This window comes from Petromyzon marinus, chromosome 63 (assembly GCF_048934315.1).
Source record: "Petromyzon marinus isolate PM22_M1 ecotype Great Lakes invasive population chromosome 63, UKy_Petmar_22M1.pri1.0, whole genome shotgun sequence".
NCBI classification, from domain to species: Eukaryota; Metazoa; Chordata; class Hyperoartia; order Petromyzontiformes; family Petromyzontidae; genus Petromyzon; species Petromyzon marinus.
In genome coordinates this window covers 2012491-2030230 of record NC_133729.1, presented here as the reverse complement: position 1 = coordinate 2030230, position 17740 = coordinate 2012491, and the positions used below count along the sequence as shown (strand labels likewise).

At 55.3% G+C, this 17740-nt stretch overlaps 1 protein-coding gene across 1 annotated transcript in view; it reads right to left on the bottom strand.

Moving 5' to 3' along the window:
* The window catches only part of EXOC2 (exocyst complex component 2), a 244203-nt gene that overhangs the window by 153997 nt on the left and 72466 nt on the right, over positions 1-17740 (bottom strand). The window contains exons 3-5 of the mRNA XM_032977440.2: positions 13281-14241; positions 9848-10030; positions 6991-7114 (exon numbers count right to left, since the gene is read on the bottom strand). Of these exons, the coding sequence (XP_032833331.2) occupies positions 6991-7114; positions 9848-10030; positions 13281-13398 (425 nt within the window). The 5' untranslated portion in view covers positions 13399-14241. The remainder of the gene's footprint in view (positions 1-6990; positions 7115-9847; positions 10031-13280; positions 14242-17740) is intronic.

The window sequence follows — 17740 nt, the reverse complement described above, 5'->3', positions numbered from 1 at the left end:
GGTGAGTTAGAGCGATTCAGCGAGTGAGTGTTTGACAGAGTGCGTGAACGAGCGAGTGGGTGTGTGCTCTGGAACGCTTTTGCGAGCGAGGAGTGAAACCGCGCGGAGTGTCGCGTGCGTGGATCCGCCGTGAACTCGCCACGACCCCCTGCTGTGGTTTTCTCAAACATCGCTTTGCGGAGAGAGGGAGAGGGGAGAGAGGAGAGAGAGAGAGCCAGCCAGGGCGTAACTTAGCAGGAACAGTGGGGGGGGGAGAGCTAGGAAGAGAGAGGGAGAGAGAGAGAGAAGGAGAGAGGGAGAGAGAGAGAGGGGAGAGAGGGAGAGAGAGAGAGGAGAGAGGGAAAGGGAGAGGGAGAGATGGAGACAGAGGGGGAGAGATGGAGAGCCAGAAAAAGGGAGAGAGAGGAAGGGAAAGAGGGAGAGAGATGCAGAGAGGCTGAGTCGACCTAGGGGAGGCCCACGACCGATTCAGATAATCGTCACCGGTGTTGGTTTCCGTGAGCGGGAATCGAACTCGGGTCGCCGGGTTCGTAGCGCAGCGTAGCGCTAACCGCTGCGCCACCACTCCCCACACACAAGCCATGCACTCGCTCTAGGATGACACGCCACTACATCCGGGAAATAAACAAAGACACCACACACACCACATACTACACACACTACATACTACACACACTACACACACACCACATACTACACACACTACATACTACACACACTACATACTACACACACTACACACACACCACACACTACACACACTACATACTACACACACTACATACTACACACACTACACACACACCACATACTACACACACTACATACTACACACACTACACACACTACACACACACCACACACTACACACACTACATACTACACACACTACATACTACACACACTACACACACACCACATACTACACACACTACATACTACACACACTACATACTACACACACTACACACACTACACACACACCACATACTACACACACTACATACTACACACACTACATACTACACACACTACACACACTACACACACACCACATACTAAACACACTACATACTACACACACTACACACACTACACACACACCACATACTACACACACTACACACACTACACACACACCACATACTACACACACTACATACTACAGACACACACTACACACACTCTACATACTACACACACTACACACACTACACACACACCACATACTACACACACTACATACTACAGACACACACTACACACACTCTACATACTACACACTACACACACTACACACACACCACATACTACACACACTACATACTACAGACACACACTACACACACTCTACATACTACACACTACACACACACTACACACAAACCACTCACACACCCACACACACCACTCACACACCACATACTACACACACACACTACACACACTACATACTACACACACTCTACACACTACACACACACCACATACTACACACACTACATACTACTCACACTCTACATACTACATACTACACACACCACACACACACCACATACTACACACACACCACACACTACACACACAACACATACTACACACACTACATACTACTCACACTCTACATACTACATACTACACACACCACTCACACACACACCACACACACCACATACTACACACACACCACACACTACACACACACACCACACACTACACACACACAGACACCACACACTACACACGCACTACACACACTACACACACACACACACCACACACTACATACACACCACTCACTACACACTACACACACACAGACACCACACACTACACACACACACCACACACACACACACACCACACACACACACCACACACACACGACTCACTACACACCACTCACACACACACCACACACTATAGACACACCACACACTACAGACACACCACACACTATACACACACTACACACACACCACTCACACACCACACACACACCACTCACACACCACTCACACACACCACAGACACACTACACACACACACCACTCACACCACACACTACAGACACACCACACACACACCACACACCACACACACACAACACACACACCACACTCTACACACACACAACACACACACCACATACTACACACACACCACACACTACACACACCACACTATAGACACACCACACACAGACACCACACACTACAGACACACCAAACACACACCACACAGACACCACACACACACCACACACTGCACACACCAAACACACACATGTACCACACACACCACATGTACCACACACACTACACATACACACAAACTGCATACACCACACACACACACACAAGCTACATACACCATACAAACACACAAACTACACACACAAACTACATACACACCGCACAAACACACTACACACAACAACAACTTCCATTCGATCCATCGAAAGCGTAGAGAAGGGAGGGAATGACCGTGGCCGAGAAGACCTGAAGCTTAGTGCGGAGCGACAGCCCAGGTAGCTTCCACACAGCGTTACGCAACCGATGAAAAGTTATTGCCGCTCGACTGAGACCTCTGCTGTTAAACCGGAGCCGGTCATGAGCACACTGCCCAGGTATGGGAAGCTCTCCACTCTCTCCACAACTGCCCCATCACCAATGGGGAGCTGAAGGGGTGGAGTGTCTGATGGCACAAAATACCCAGGCAGGTGCTTAGTTTTGGTGGGGCTGATGGTAAGTCTCCTCTTGGTGGCAAGCTCCAGGTTCAGCAGCAGCGCCTCCAACTCATCCTCTGAGTGAGCAGCAATCACCAGATCAACAGCATACCTAAAATGGTTGACCAATAGGGAGCCATCTCTTGACCGCACCCGGGCATCTATCAGCCTCCCATTGCATCTGTACTTGATGAAAACTCATTCAATACAGCCATGGAAAGCTTCACGAAATACACGGTCGAAATGGATATGAAATAATATGGGAGCCAGAGGACATCCCTGTAGACACCCGAAGGTGAACAGGGAATGGCTCCGACTCCTGGCCAAAGAACTTTACCCGAGCCTGCTGTTTTTTTCCTGGATTCTTCTGTTTGCGCATCGTCACTTCAAGATGTTTTTCTTGTTCATGTTTTTTGGTTGTTGCGGTTGCACCCGATTCAAGAGCCGAATGGCTCACAGGGCTATACCAAATAAATGAAACTGAAAACAAGCCCATAATGATTGTGAGCAGAGAGTCAGGGACTCTGAAAGCACGAAGAACTGCCAACAGCCTGGCCTGTAGATGGTATCATAGGCCTTGACCAGGTCAATAAAGCAGAGATGTAGGTCTTGTTGGAATTCCCAACACCTCTACTGTAGCAGACGGACAGAGAATATGGCATCTGTGGAGGACCGCCCTTTCCTGAAACCGCATTGGGGCTCCGCAAGCCTCTCCTCAGCGTGCCTGGCGAGGCGATGCTGAATAATCCTTGCCAGGACCTTTCCCGGCACACTGAGGAGTGAGGTGCCCCTGCAGTTGTTACCAGTCTGTGCGGTCCCTTGGCATCCTTCCAATCCTGTGGAACCTGTCCTGTGGTCCAGGCAGTTGTAATGATGTCATGTAGGGCAGTTCAACACGTAGGCTTTTCGCAACCAATATCATCCATAATATAGAATTTTTTTGGGTTACATCGCGTGAATATATAAAAGTGTCGGTAAACCCGCCACCACCCGACACAGCCAGCGAGTAAGACATGTCACTAGTGACGAATTGGCACGTTCTGCTCACGTGACGAACCTAACCAATTGGCCGTGTCGGGTGGTGTTCGGGTTTTAACGACAATTTTAATATATTTACGCGATCGAACCAAAATAACATATTATGATGTCATGTAGGGCGGTCTGCACACGGATGCCACCCTCCCTCAGCACTTCGCTTGGGAGATCGTCTCTGCCCGGCGGTTGTCCTGGTCCCAGACTCTGGATCTTCTCAGCGCTTCCTCAACAGATGGCGCGCCAGCCAACCATTCAGAAGGATGCCACCCTCCCTCAGCACTTCGCTTGGGAGATCGTTTCTGCCCGGCGCTTTTCCTGGTCCCAGACTCTGGATCTTCTCAGCGCTTCCTCAACAGATGGCGCGCCAGCCAACCATTCAGAAGCGGTGGCTGCTTCTGACAATATTTGAGGCACGGCAGCCCTAGCAGGGTCGTCCCCACCTTGCCCCATGATGATGTCTGGGCCGAGGGAATTCCCCTCCCCCAAGACCTCACAAAATGCAGACCTGTTCCTGGGGGTCGGAGGTCGGATCACCGTTCTTTCCCTTAAGGATGGTGATAGTTGAGGTGCTGCAAGTTACTTTTTGTGTGATCGCGGGCGACTGAGGAAGATTCCGTCTCCTCAGCAACCCGCACCCACCAATCATCCTTGCAGCGCCGCACGGCTCTCCGAATCTCCGAGCAAAGGCTGCGGTAAGCCTCCTCATTCTCTGATGTTGGATGTGGTAGATGACGGGAGTGGGCCTGTCGCTTTCTCTCAACCATCCTGAACACCTCCTTCAGCCAGGGTCTCTGGGGAAGTCTGGACCGTGTACCCAATGCAGCCGTTGCAGCTGCATGAGCCACAGATCTGAACCTCGCCCATTTCCCCTCGACATCAGGAGGAGCGGGGGGACGATACCAACCCCAGGCTGCAAGCGATGATGAAATTCCTGCTTGCAACTTTCATCAGCTAGCTGAGACCAGGCCACTAAGGGTTTGAATGGGGTCCTGGGTGTACACCCACCACCGGAGTGGAAGAATGGCAGGCGCATCTTACAGATGACAAGTCGATGGTCAGATCGGCTCCAACGGTAGGTCCTGGTGTCAAGGACATGGGCCCGCATCCACTGTTCCGTCACTACGTAGTCCAGCAGATGTTCTTGCTTGGACCCGGCATGCATCTATGATAGTTGTGTGGATGCGCCGATGCCAGAACAGCGTGTTGGTAATTACAAGCCCATGGGCTGCACAGGAGTCTAGCAGCCTCCTACCGTTGTTATTGAGCTGATCTGGCCCATGCCTTCCGATCACTCCAACCCACCACCACCACTACAATCACCACCAACACTATGACCACCACCACCACGCCAACTCAGGTGGTCATCCTCACAGCAGCGGCTTCTGGCTGGGCCATCGAACAAAGACGGTGGTCACCGCATCATCGTCATCATCATCATGATCGTCATCATCATCGTAATCATCATCATCATCGTCGTCATCGTCGTCGTAATCATCATCGTCATCATCAACATCATCATCGTCATCATCATCATCATCGTCGTCATCGTCGTCATCATCGTCGTCATCATCATCATCATCGTAGTCATCATCATCATCATCGTCATCATCGTCATCATCGTCAGCGTTATCGTAATCATCATCATCGTAATCATCATCATCGTCGTCATCATCATCGTAATCATCATCGTCATCATCGTCGTCATTGTCGTCGTCATCGTCGTAATCATCATCATCATCGTCATTGTCGTCGTAATCAGCATCGTAATCATCATCATCGTAATCATCATCGTCATCATCGTCGTCGTCGTCATCATCATCATCATCGTCATCATCGTCATCGTTGTCATCATCATCGTCATCGTCGTCATCGTCGTCATCGTAATCATCATCATCATCATCAACATCATCATCGTCATCATCATCGTCGTCAGCGCGCGGCGCTTTCAGATGCGCTGCTGCTTCCGCCGGCCGTCTGGAACGCTCTTCCTGACCGACATTAGGAAGCCACCGGGGAGCTGTGGTGCACTTTGACGCCGTCAACATTGACAAACTCACCCCTCTAGAACTGCTGCTTGTTGTTGTTGCTGTGTTCAGTTTGTTAGCGCTGCACTGCGCTACGAACCCCGGCTGAGACCCGGGGTTCCGTTTCCTCTCACGCCCTCTGACAATCATCTGAACCGAGGAGACAAAGGCGGCCGGGCGTGGTAGCTGGCCACCCACCCCCTCGTGTGCCACGGTGCCTGCTACCACCCGCTGCTCACGGCACTTGCCCCGACAGTCTGTTAGAGGCTACACGGTGGGGGATCTTTGTCTTTCTCTCTCGGGGGGCGGGGGGGGGGGGAGAGGGGGTTCATAATGGCCCCCCCCCCATCCACGCGAATTAATGAGGCACCCCGAAGTGTAAACATCTGGAGGAGGAGGAGATTAGAACAACGCGGATTGCCGGAGACCAGTTCCCAGAACCCCACACACACGTGTGGTGTGACACACGTGTGAGTGTGGTGTGACACACGTGTGAGTGTGGTGTGACACGCGTGTGTGTGTGGGGTGTGACACGCGTGTGTGTGGGGTGTGACACGCGTGTGTGTGGGGTGTGACACGCGTGTGTGTGGGGTGTGACACGTGTGTGTGTGTGGTGTGACACGCGTGTGTGTGTGGGGTGTGACACGTGTGTGTGTGTGTGTGGTGTGACACGTGTGTGTGTGTGGTGTGACACGCGTGTGTGTGGGGTGTGACACGCGTGTGTGTGGGGTGTGACACGCGTGTGTGTGGGGTGTGACGCGCGTGTGTGTGTGGGGTGTGACACGCGTGTGTGTGGGGTGTGACACGCGTGTGTGTGGGGTGTGACACGCGTGTGTGTGTGGGGTGTGACACGCGTGTGTGTGTGGTGTGACACGCGTGTGTGTGGGGTGTGACACGCGTGTGTGTGGGGTGTGACACGCGTGTGTGTGTGGTGTGACACGTGTGTGTGTGTGGTGTGACACGCGTGCGGGTTTGTGACCGCTACACCACCCTTCCCTAGACTCACCACACTCACCACGCTCACCACGCTCACTAACCTCACCACACTGACCTCACTCACCACACTCACCACCTCACACTCACCACACTCACTACACTCACCACCCTCCCCTACACTCACCACACTCACCACGCTCACCACCCTCCCCTACACTCACCACACTCACCACACTCACCACCCTCCCCTACACTCACCACACTCACCGGTCAATGTCAACCCCCAGGGGGTTGGTGGGCCGCAGTGAGAGGGGCGACGCCGCTTTGTTCCGGCTCAGCCTCAGGTTGACGCCCGACTCCTCCACCCACACGGCACACGGCTCCAAAACACCTGCAGCACACCGCCACCGTCAACGTCATCACCGTCACCATCGTCACCATCACCATCATCACTGCCACCATCACCACCGTGATCATCGTCACTGTCACCATCACCACCATCACCATCGTCACCGCCATCACCATCACCATCATCACCATCACCACCGTCAACGTCACCATCGTCACCATCGTCACCATCGCCACCGTGATCATCGTCACTGTCACTATCACCACCATCACCATCACCACCATCGTCACCACCATCATCACCATCATCACCGCCACCATCACCATCGTCACCATCGTCACCACCGTCACCATCGCCACCACCATCACCATCGTCACCATCACCACCATCGTCACCACCATCATCACCATCATCACCGCCACCATCACCACCGTGATCATCACCATCGTCACCACCGTCACCATCACCATCGTCACCATCACCACCATCGTCACCACCATCATCACCATCATCACCGCCACCATCACCACCGTGATCATCACCATCGTCACCACCATCACCATCACCACCGTCACCATCATCACCGCCACCATCATCACCATCACCATCATCACCATCACCACCGTCACCACCGTCACCACCGCCACCATCATTACCATCGTCACCACCATCATCACCATCACCACCGTAATCATCACCATCATCACCATCGTCACCACCATCACCATCGTCACTGTCACCATCGTCACTGTCACCATTGTCACTGTCACCATCATCACCATCACCACCGTCACCACCGCCACCATCATCACCATCATCACTGCCACCATCACCACCATCACCACCATCACCACCGCCATCGACATCATCACCACCATCACCACCGTCACCACCGTCATCATCACCGCCACCATCACCACCATCATCATCACCATCATCACCATTGTCACCACCATCATCACCATCATCACCATCGTTACCACCATCACCATCACCACCGTCACCACCGTCACCATCATCACCATTATCATCATCACCACCATCATCACCGCCACCATCACCACCATCACCACCGTCACCATCACCACCGTCACCATCACCACCGTCACCATCACCATCACCACCGTCACCATCACCACCGTCACCATCACCACCGTCACCATCACCACCGCCACCATCACCTGCACACCATTACTGCCATCATAATCATCATTGCCGCCATCGTCACCTCCATCAGCACCACCGCCACCACCGCCATCATCACCATCGCCATCGTCATCATCGTCACCATCACCACCGTCATCATCACCATCATCACCGTCACCATCACCATCGTCACCATCACCACTGTCATCATCACCACTGTAACCATCATCACCGCCACCATCACCACCGCCACCATCACCACCATATCACCACCGTCATCATCACCACTGTCACCATCACCACCGCCACCATCACCACCGCCATCGTCACCATCGTCACCATCACCATCGTCACTATCACCACCGCCACCACCGCCATCGTCACCATCGCCATCGTCACCATCGTCACCATCACCATCGTCACCATCACCATCGTCACTATCACCACCGCCACCACCGCCATCGTCACCATCGCCATCGTCATCATCGTCACCATCACCACCGTCATCATCACCATCATCACCGTCACCATCACCACCGTCACCATCACCACCGTCATCATCACCACTGTTACCATCACCACCGCCACCATCACCACCATATCACCACCGTCATCATCACCACCGTCATCATCACCACCGCCACCATCACCACCGCCATCGTCACCATCGTCACCATCACCATCGTCACTATCACCACCGCCACCACCGCCATCGTCACCATCGCCATCGTCATCATCGTCACCATCACCACCGTCATCATCACCATCACCATCACCACCGTCACCATCACCACCGTCATCATCACCACTGTTACCATCATCACCGCCACCATCACCACCGCCACCATCACCACCATATCACCACCGTCATCATCACCACTGTCACCATCACCACCGCCACCATCACCACCGCCATCGTCACCATCGTCACCATCACCATCGTCACCATCACCACCGTCATCATCACCACCGTCACCATCACCACCGCCACCATCACCACCGCCACCATCACCACCGCCACCATCACCACCGCCACCATCACCACCGTCATCATCACCACCGTCACCATCATCACCGCCACCATCACCACCATCACCAGCATCACCGCCACCATCACCACCGCCACCATCACCACCGCCATCGTCACCGTCACCATCACCACCGTCACCATCATCACCGCCACCATCACCACCATCACCAGCATCACCGCCACCATCACCACCGCCACCATCACCACCGCCACCATCACCACCGCCACCATCACCACCGCCATCGTCACCATCACCACCGTCACCATCATCACCGCCACCATCACCACCGCCACCATCGTCACCGTCACCATCATAACCGCCACCATCCCCACCATGTCACCACCGTCACCAGCATCACCGCCACCATCACTACCGCCACCATCACCACCGCCACCATCGTCACCGTCACCATCACCACCGTCACCTGCACACCATCACTGCCATCATAATCATCGCTGCCGCCATCGTCACCTCCATCAGCACCACCGTCGTCACCATCCTGCAGTTATTCATCATTATCGTGCCAATCTGTTTGGACGTGACCACGTGACCACGTGACCACGTGACCACGTGACCACGTGACCACGTGCATGCGTACCGATCTGCTGTGGCGTGAGCACGCGGAACGTGACGGTGCTGGAGCCGCGCCCGCCCGAGCGTGTGGTGACGATGATGTCGCCACGCCCGTCCCCACGAGCCGCCGGCCCCGTGCGGCAAGTCAGCTTGCCGGCAGAGAGCCACTCGGCCGTGAGCAGGCAGCTGTGGCCACAGATCGTCAGCCCTGGGGTCACAGCGGGCACGACGACGACAACAATGATGACGACGATGATGACGATGATGATGACGGGGGGTGGTGGTGGTGGTGGTCATGGTGGTAGTGGTGGTAGTGGTGGTGGTAGTGGTGGTAGTGGTGGTAGTGGTGGTGGTAGTGGTGGTAGTGGTGGTAGTGGTGGTGGTAGTGGTGGTGGTGGTGGTGGTAGTGGTGGAGATGGTGGTGGTGGTCTTGGTGGAGATGGTGGTGGTGGTCGTGGTGGTGGTGGTGGTGGTGGTGGTGATGGTGGTGGTGGTGGTGGTGGTCGTGGTGGTGGTGGTGGTCGTGGTGGTGGTCGTGGTGGTGGTGGTGGTCGTGGTGGTGGTGGTGGTAGTGGTGGTGGTCGTGGTAGTGGTGGTGGTAGTGGTCGTGGTGGAGGTGGTGGTGGTGGTCGTGGTGGAGGTGGTGGTGGTGGTGGTAGCGGTGGTCGTGGTCGTGGTGGAGGTGGTGGTGGTGGTCGTGGTGGAGATGGTGGTGGTGGTCGTGGTGGTGGTGGTCGTGGTGGTCGTGGTGGTGGATGTGGTGATGATGGTGGTGGTGGTGGTCGTGGTGGTGGTCGTGGTGGAGGTGGTCGTGGTGGTGGTGGTGGTGGTGGTCGTGGTGGTGGTGGCAGTAGTGACGATAACAACATTGGCGGTGGTGAGGTTGGTGGTGCAGGTGGTGGTGACGATGGTGGTAGTGGCGACAGAGTTGGTGCTGGTGCTATGGTGGTGGTCCGGGTGCTGATGGTTGTGGTGGTTAAGACGGTGATGGTGGTGACGATGACAGTCGTGAGGGTGGCGAGGGTGGTGAGGGTGGTGAGTGAGTGTGGTGAGGGTGGTGAGGGTGGCGAGGGTGGTGAGTGAGTGTGGTGAGGGTGGTGAGTGTGGTGAGGGTGGTGAGTGAGGGTGGTGAGGGTGGTGAGGGTGGTGGTGAGGGTGGTGGTGAGTGTGGTGAGTATGGGTGGTGAGTGAGGGTGGTGAGTGAGGGTGGTGAGTGTGGTGAGTGAGGGTGGTGAGGGTGGTGGTGAGTGTGGTGAGGGTGGTGAGTGTGGTGAGTGTGGTGAGGGTGGTGAGGGTGGTGGTGAGTGTGGTGAGGGTGGTGAGTGAAGGTGGTGAGTGTGGTGAGTGAGGGTGGTGAGTTTGGTGAGTGTGGTGAGTGAGGGTGGTGAGTGAGGGTGGTGAGTGTGGTGAGTGAGGGTGGTGAGGGTGGTGAGTGAGGGTGGTGAGTGTGGGTGGTGAGGGTGGTGGTGAGTGTGGTGAGGGTGGTGAGTGAGGGCGGTGAGGGTGGTGAGGGTGGTGGTGAGTGTGGTGAGGGTGGTGAGTGAGGGCGGTGAGGGTGGTGAGGGTGGTGAGTGAGGGCGGTGAGGGTGGTGAGGGTGGTGGTGAGTGTGGTGAGGGTGGTGAGGGTGGTGGTGAGTGTGGTGAGGGTGGTGAGTGAGGGCGGTGAGGGTGGTGAGGGTGGTGGTGAGTGTGGTGAGGGTGGTGAGTGAGGGCGGTGAGGGTGGTGGGGGTGGTTGTGTGTGTGTGTGTCGCGATAGTGTAGCGGTTAGCGCGCTGCGCTATGAACCTGGCGACCCGGGTTCGATTCCCGCTCACGGCCAACACCAGTGACGATTATCTGAACCGGTCCTGGGCTTCCCCTAGGTCGACTCAGCCTCAAATTAGTACCTGGTGTGGTGTGTAAACATCGCCACTAGGGAGACAAAGGCGGTCGGGCGTGGTGCTGGCCACCCACCCCCTCGTGTACCGTTCCTGCCTTCATAGGTGCTCGCTAACAGCACTTGCCCCTACAGTCTGTTAAGGCTATACAGGGGATCTTTGTCTTTGAGTGAGGGTGCTGAGGGTGGTGAGTGTGGTGAGGCTGGTGGTGAGTGTGGTGAGGGTGGTTGAGTGAGGGTGGTGAGGGTGGTGAGGGTGGTGGTGAGTGTGGTGAGGGTGGTGGTGAGTGTGGTGAGGGTGGTGAGTGAGGGTGGTGAGTGAGTGTGGTGAGGGTGGTGAGTGAGGGTGGTGGTGAGGGTGGTGAGTGAGTGTGGTGAGGGTGGTGAGTGAGGGGTGGTGAGGGTGGTGAGGGTGGCAAGGGTGGTGAGTGTGGTGAGTGTGGTGAGTGAGTGTGGTGAGTGAGTGTGGTGAGTGAGGGTGGTGAGTGAGAGTGGTGAGTATGGTGAGGGTGGTGAGTGAGGGTGGTGGTGAGTGTGGTGAGGGTGGTGAGTGAGGGTAGTGAGAGTGGTGAGGATGGTGAGGGTGGTGAGTGAGTGTGGTGAGTGAGTGTGGTAAGTGTGGTGAGTGAGTGTGGTGAGTGAGGGTGGTGAGTGTGGTGAGTGAGTGTGGTGAGTGAGTGTGGTGAGTGTGGTGAGTGAGTGTTGTGAGTGAGTGTGGTGAGTGTGGTGAGTGAGTGTTGTGAGTGAGTGTGGTGAGTGTGGTGAGTGAGTGTGGTGAGTGAGTGTGGTGAGTGAGTGTGGTGAGTGTGGTGAGTGAGTGTGGTGAGTGAGTGTGGTGAGGGTGGTGAGTGAGTGTGGTGAATGAGTGTGGTGAATGAGTGTGGTGAATGAGTGTGGTGAATGAGTGTGGTGAGTGTGGGGGGTGAGGGTGGTGAGTGAGGGTGGTGAGTGTGGTGAGTGTGGTGAGTGAGTGTGGTGAGTGTGGTGAGTGTGTGTGGTGAGTGAGTGTGGTGAGTGAGTGTGGTGAGTGAGTGTGGTGAGGTTGGTGAGTGTCGTGAGGGTGTTGAGTGTGGTGAGTGAGTGTGGTAAGTGAGTGTGGTGAGTGTGGCGAGTGAGTGTGGTGAGTGAGTGTGGTGAGTGAGTGTGGTGAGTGTGGTGAGTGAGTGTGGTGAGTGTGGTGAGGGTGGTGAGTGTGGTGAGTGAGTGTGGTGAGTGTGGTGAGTGAGCGTGGTGAGTGTGGTGAGTGAGCGTGGTGAGTGAGGGTGGTGAATGAGGGTGGTGAGTGTGGTGAGGGAGTGTGGTGAGTGAGTGTGGTGAGTGAGGGTGGTGAGTGTGGTGAGTGTGGTGAATGAGTGTGGTGAGTGTGGTGAGTGAGGGTGGTGAGTGTGGTGAATGTGGTGAGTGAGTGTGGTGAGTGTGGTGAATGAGTGTGGTGAGTGAGGGTGTTGAGTGAGGGTGGTGAGTATGGTGAGTGTGGTGAGTGTGGTGAGGGTAGTGAGTGTGGTGAGTGTGGCGAGTGAGTGTGGTGAGTGTGGTGAGTGTGGTGAGTGAGTGTGGTGAGTGAGTGTGGTGAGTGGCTACCGGTGATATCTGAGAGTCCAGTTCCCAGGTTCTCTCCGCGGATCGTCACCTTGGTCCACGGCGCTCCCTCCTTGGGGGAGATGCCGGTCACCTGGGGCGGTGCTCGCACTCGTGACATCGCTCACTCGCTCACTCGCTCACTCACACGCTCACTCGCTCACTCACACGCTCACTTACACGCTCACTCGCTCACACGCTCACTTACACACTCACACGCTCACTCGCTCACACGCTCACTTACACGCTCACTCGCTCACACGCTCACTCGCTTACACACTCACACGCTCACTCGTTCACACGCTCACTCACACGCTCACTCACACGCTCACTTACACGCTCACTCGTTCACACGCTCACTTACACGCTCACTCGCTTACACACTCACACGCTCACTCGCTCACACGCTCACTTACACGCTCACTCGCTCACACGCTCACTCGCTTACACACTCACACGCTCACTCGTTCACACGCTCACTTACACGCTCACTCGCTTACACACTCACACGCTCACTCGCTCACACGCTCACTTACACGCTCACTCGCTCACTCGCTCACTCACACGCTCACTTACACGCTCACTTACACGCTCACACGCTCACTCACTCACTCGATCACACGCTCACTCGCTCACACGCTCACACGCTCACTTACACGCTCACACGCTCACTCACTCACACGCTCACACGCTCGCTCTCTCACTCACACGCTCACTCACACGCTCACTTACACGCTCAAACGCTCACACGCTCACCCTCTCACCCTCTCACACGCTCACTCGCTCTCTCGCTCTCTCACTCACACGCACACACTCACACGCTCACTCGCTCGCTCTCTCACTCACACGCTCACACGCTCACACGCTCACTCGCTCGCTCTCTCACTCACACGCTCACTCGCTCTCTCACTCACTCACACGCCAACCCGCTCGCTCGCTCACTCACTCGCTCACTCCACCCAGTCTGACCACACGGACAGAGAGAAGGAAAAAATAATGACATCTTGAGCACCAGCAGATTCAGCGTCATACAACAATGTGTGTATTTGTGTGTGTCTGTGTATTTATATATGTGTGTGTGCGTGTGCTTCTTTCAGTGTCTATGTCGCATTCCCATCGGTGAGCTCCTCCAGGAGGCAAGGCTGCGTTGGCATGGGTCATGTAGCCCACATGCCCAGCCACCGCATGCCCAAGCAGGTTCTGTTTGGCCGTATAGAGGGGGCTAAACGGACATGACACGGACTGGTGTACCGCAACATGGAGTGATGTGGTACAGGAGGACGTGGAGCTGAGTGAACTTGCCGATGACTGGTACAAGCGGTGTCAAGATCGGCCTCTGTGGAGGAGGCTCGTGAAGGACGCTACTGGGCAGTTGGAGGTAGTCGCCCTTCAACAACAACGGAGGGCGGAGGAGGGATGCTCACAACAATGAGCGGAGCACCGGGTGGCTAAAGCATAGCAGGTTGGCACAGTAGGGGGCACAGGTGGTGCATCTACCAGTCATCTCGGTCAGCTGACCCGTGGCACCTGGGTCTGTCCCGTGACCTCCTGCCAGCGAGCCTTCGACACTTCCCGTGGCCTCAAGGTGCACATAGCCTGGCACAAGCGCCGTGGTGACGTCACCTTCACATAGTGGTGAATTGCGGGTATTGGCATCTATGTGTATCCGTGTGTGTCTTTGTATATACGTGTGTGTGTCTGTGTGTATTTGTGTGTGTGTGTCTTTGTATATATGTGTGTGTGCATCTGTGTCATGTGTGTGTTAACACATGACCTCCGATTAGCACGGTTGGCTACGTACCGTGCGATATAAGGTTCGACACACGTACACTCGTACACACACACATAGACACACACACACAGTGGGGGAGCATTAGCTCTACAAAACCCAGCGAGTTCGATTCCCGCCCACAAACAGCAGAAACAGTGACGATTATCTGAATTGGTCCAGGGCCTCCGCAAGGTCGACTTATTAGGGGAAAGAACGGTGATCCAATCACTGACCCCCAGGAAAAGGTTTGCAGGTTTGCAGATTTGCAGAGCATTTCTGTGAAGTCCTGGGGAGGGGAAATCCCTCGACATGGAAAACATCGTGGGACAAAGTGGGGATGACCCTGCTGAGGCTGCGGTGCCTCAAATATTTGAAGAAGTTACCCCCTGTGAGTGGCTGGCTGAGGTGCCATCTATTGAGGAAGTACTAAAGGCGATCCGGAGTCTGAGACCAGGAAAGGCACCGGGCAGAGATGATCTCCCAAGCGAAATGCTGAGGGAGGGTGGCATTTGTGCACAGACTGCCCTATATGACATCATAACAACAGTCTGGACCACTGGATGGGTTCCGCAGGATTGAAAGGATGCCCTTGTGGTCCCCCTCTTTAAGAAGGGGGACCGCACAGACTGTAATAACTACAGGGGCATTTCACTCCTCAGTGTGCCGGGAAAGATCCTGGCAAGGATTACTTAACACCGCCTTGCCAGGCACGTTGAGGAGAGGCTTGCGGAGCCGCAATGCGGTTTCAGGAAAGGACGGTCCTGCACAGATGCCATATTGTCCGTCTGCTACAGCAGAGGTGTAGGGAATTCCAACAAGACCTACGTCTCTGCTTTATTGACTGGTTCCCGCTCACGGCCAACACCAGTGACGATTATCTGAACCGGTCCTGGGCCTCCCCTAGGTCGACTCAGCCTGAAATGAGTACCTGGTGCGGTGTGTAAACATCGCCACTGGGGAGACAAAGGCGGTCGGGCGTGGTTGCTGGCCACCCACCCCCTCGTGTACCGTTCCGGCGTTCAGAGATGTTCGCTAACAGCACTTGCCCCTACAGTCTGTTAAGGCTATACGGGGGATCTTTGTCTTTGTAAGTGTGTGTGTGAGTTGAAGTGTGTGTTTAAGCGACGGGCAGAGATGATCTCCCAAACGAAATGCTGAGGGAGGGTGACATCTGTGTGCAGACTGCCCTGAATGACATCAATTCCAGCAAGACCTACATCTCTGCTTTATTGACCTGGTCAAGGCCTATGATACCATCAGTAGGCCCGGGCTCTGGGTTGTTCTTCGTGCTTTTGGAGTCCCTGACCCTCTGCTCACGATCATTAAGGACCTTCATGATGGTGAGCGGGCCCGGAAAAAACTACGTGGCCGGGAGTCGGAGCGATTCTCTGTACACCTTGGGGAGCGACAGGGATGTCCTCTGGCTCCCACATTGTTTAACATCTTTTTCGACCACGTAGTCCGTGAAGCCTTTGATGGGTGTACCAGAGGAATTTCCATCTGGTACAGATAGAATGGGAGGCTAATCGATGCCCTGGTGCGGTCAAGGGATGGCTCCCTATTGGTCAACTATGTTATGTTTGCCGATCTGGTAATTGCCGCTCACTCAGAGGAGTTGGAGGTGCTGCTGCTGAACCTGGAGCGTGCCACTAAGAGGTGGGGCCTTACCATCAGCCCCACCAAAACTAAGCACCTGCCTGGGTATTTTGTACCATCGGACACACCAACCCCAAAACTCCCAATCGGTGATGGGGCAGTTGTGGAGAAAGTGGAGAGTTTCCCATACCTGGGCAGTGTGCTCATGACCGGCTCCGGTTTGACAGCAGAGGTCTCACTCAGAATCAGTCGAGCGGCATTATCTTTTCATCGGTTGCGTAACGCTGTGTGGAAGCTACCTGGTCTGTCACTCCGCACAAAGCTTTAAGTCTTCTCGGCCACGGTCATTCCCTCCCTTCTCTACGCTTGCAAAACGTGGACACCCCTAATGGAACATCTTCGCCGGTTAGAAACATTTAGGCTGGTCTGCCTACGATCCATCCTGGGTTTAACCAGGCTGGATTGTGTGAGGAGCTCACAAATCCTTCAAAGATCTGGACAAAGTCCCATCGGTGAGCTCCTCCGGCAGGCAAGGCTGCGTTGGCTGGGTCATGTAGCCCGCATGCCCAGCTACCGCATGCCGAAACAGCTTTGTTCGGCCGGATCGAGGGGGCTAAACGGGCGCGGCACGGGCTAGAGAAGAGATGGATTGATGTGGTACAGGAGGACGTGGAGCTGAGTGGACTTGCCGATAACCGGTACCAGCGGTGTCAAGATCGGCCTCTGTGGAGGAGGCTCGTGAGGCAGTCGCCCTCCAACAACAACGGAGGGCGGAGGAGCGACGCTCACAACAACGAGCGGAGCGCCGGGTGGCTAAAGCACAGCAGGTTGGCACAGTAGGGGGCACAGGTGGTGCATCAGCCAGTCATCTCAGTCAGTCGTCCCGTGGCACTTGGGTCTGCCCTGTGACCTCCTGCCAGCGGGCGTTCGACACTTCACGTGGCTTCAAGGTGCACATGGCCTGGCACAAGCGTCGTGGTGACGTCACCGCCACTTAGTGGCGAATGGCGGTTGTTGTTGTTGTTGTGCGTGTGTATGTGTCTGTGCGTGCGTGTGTGCGTATGTGCGTGCGTCTGTGCGTGCGTGCGTGCGTGTG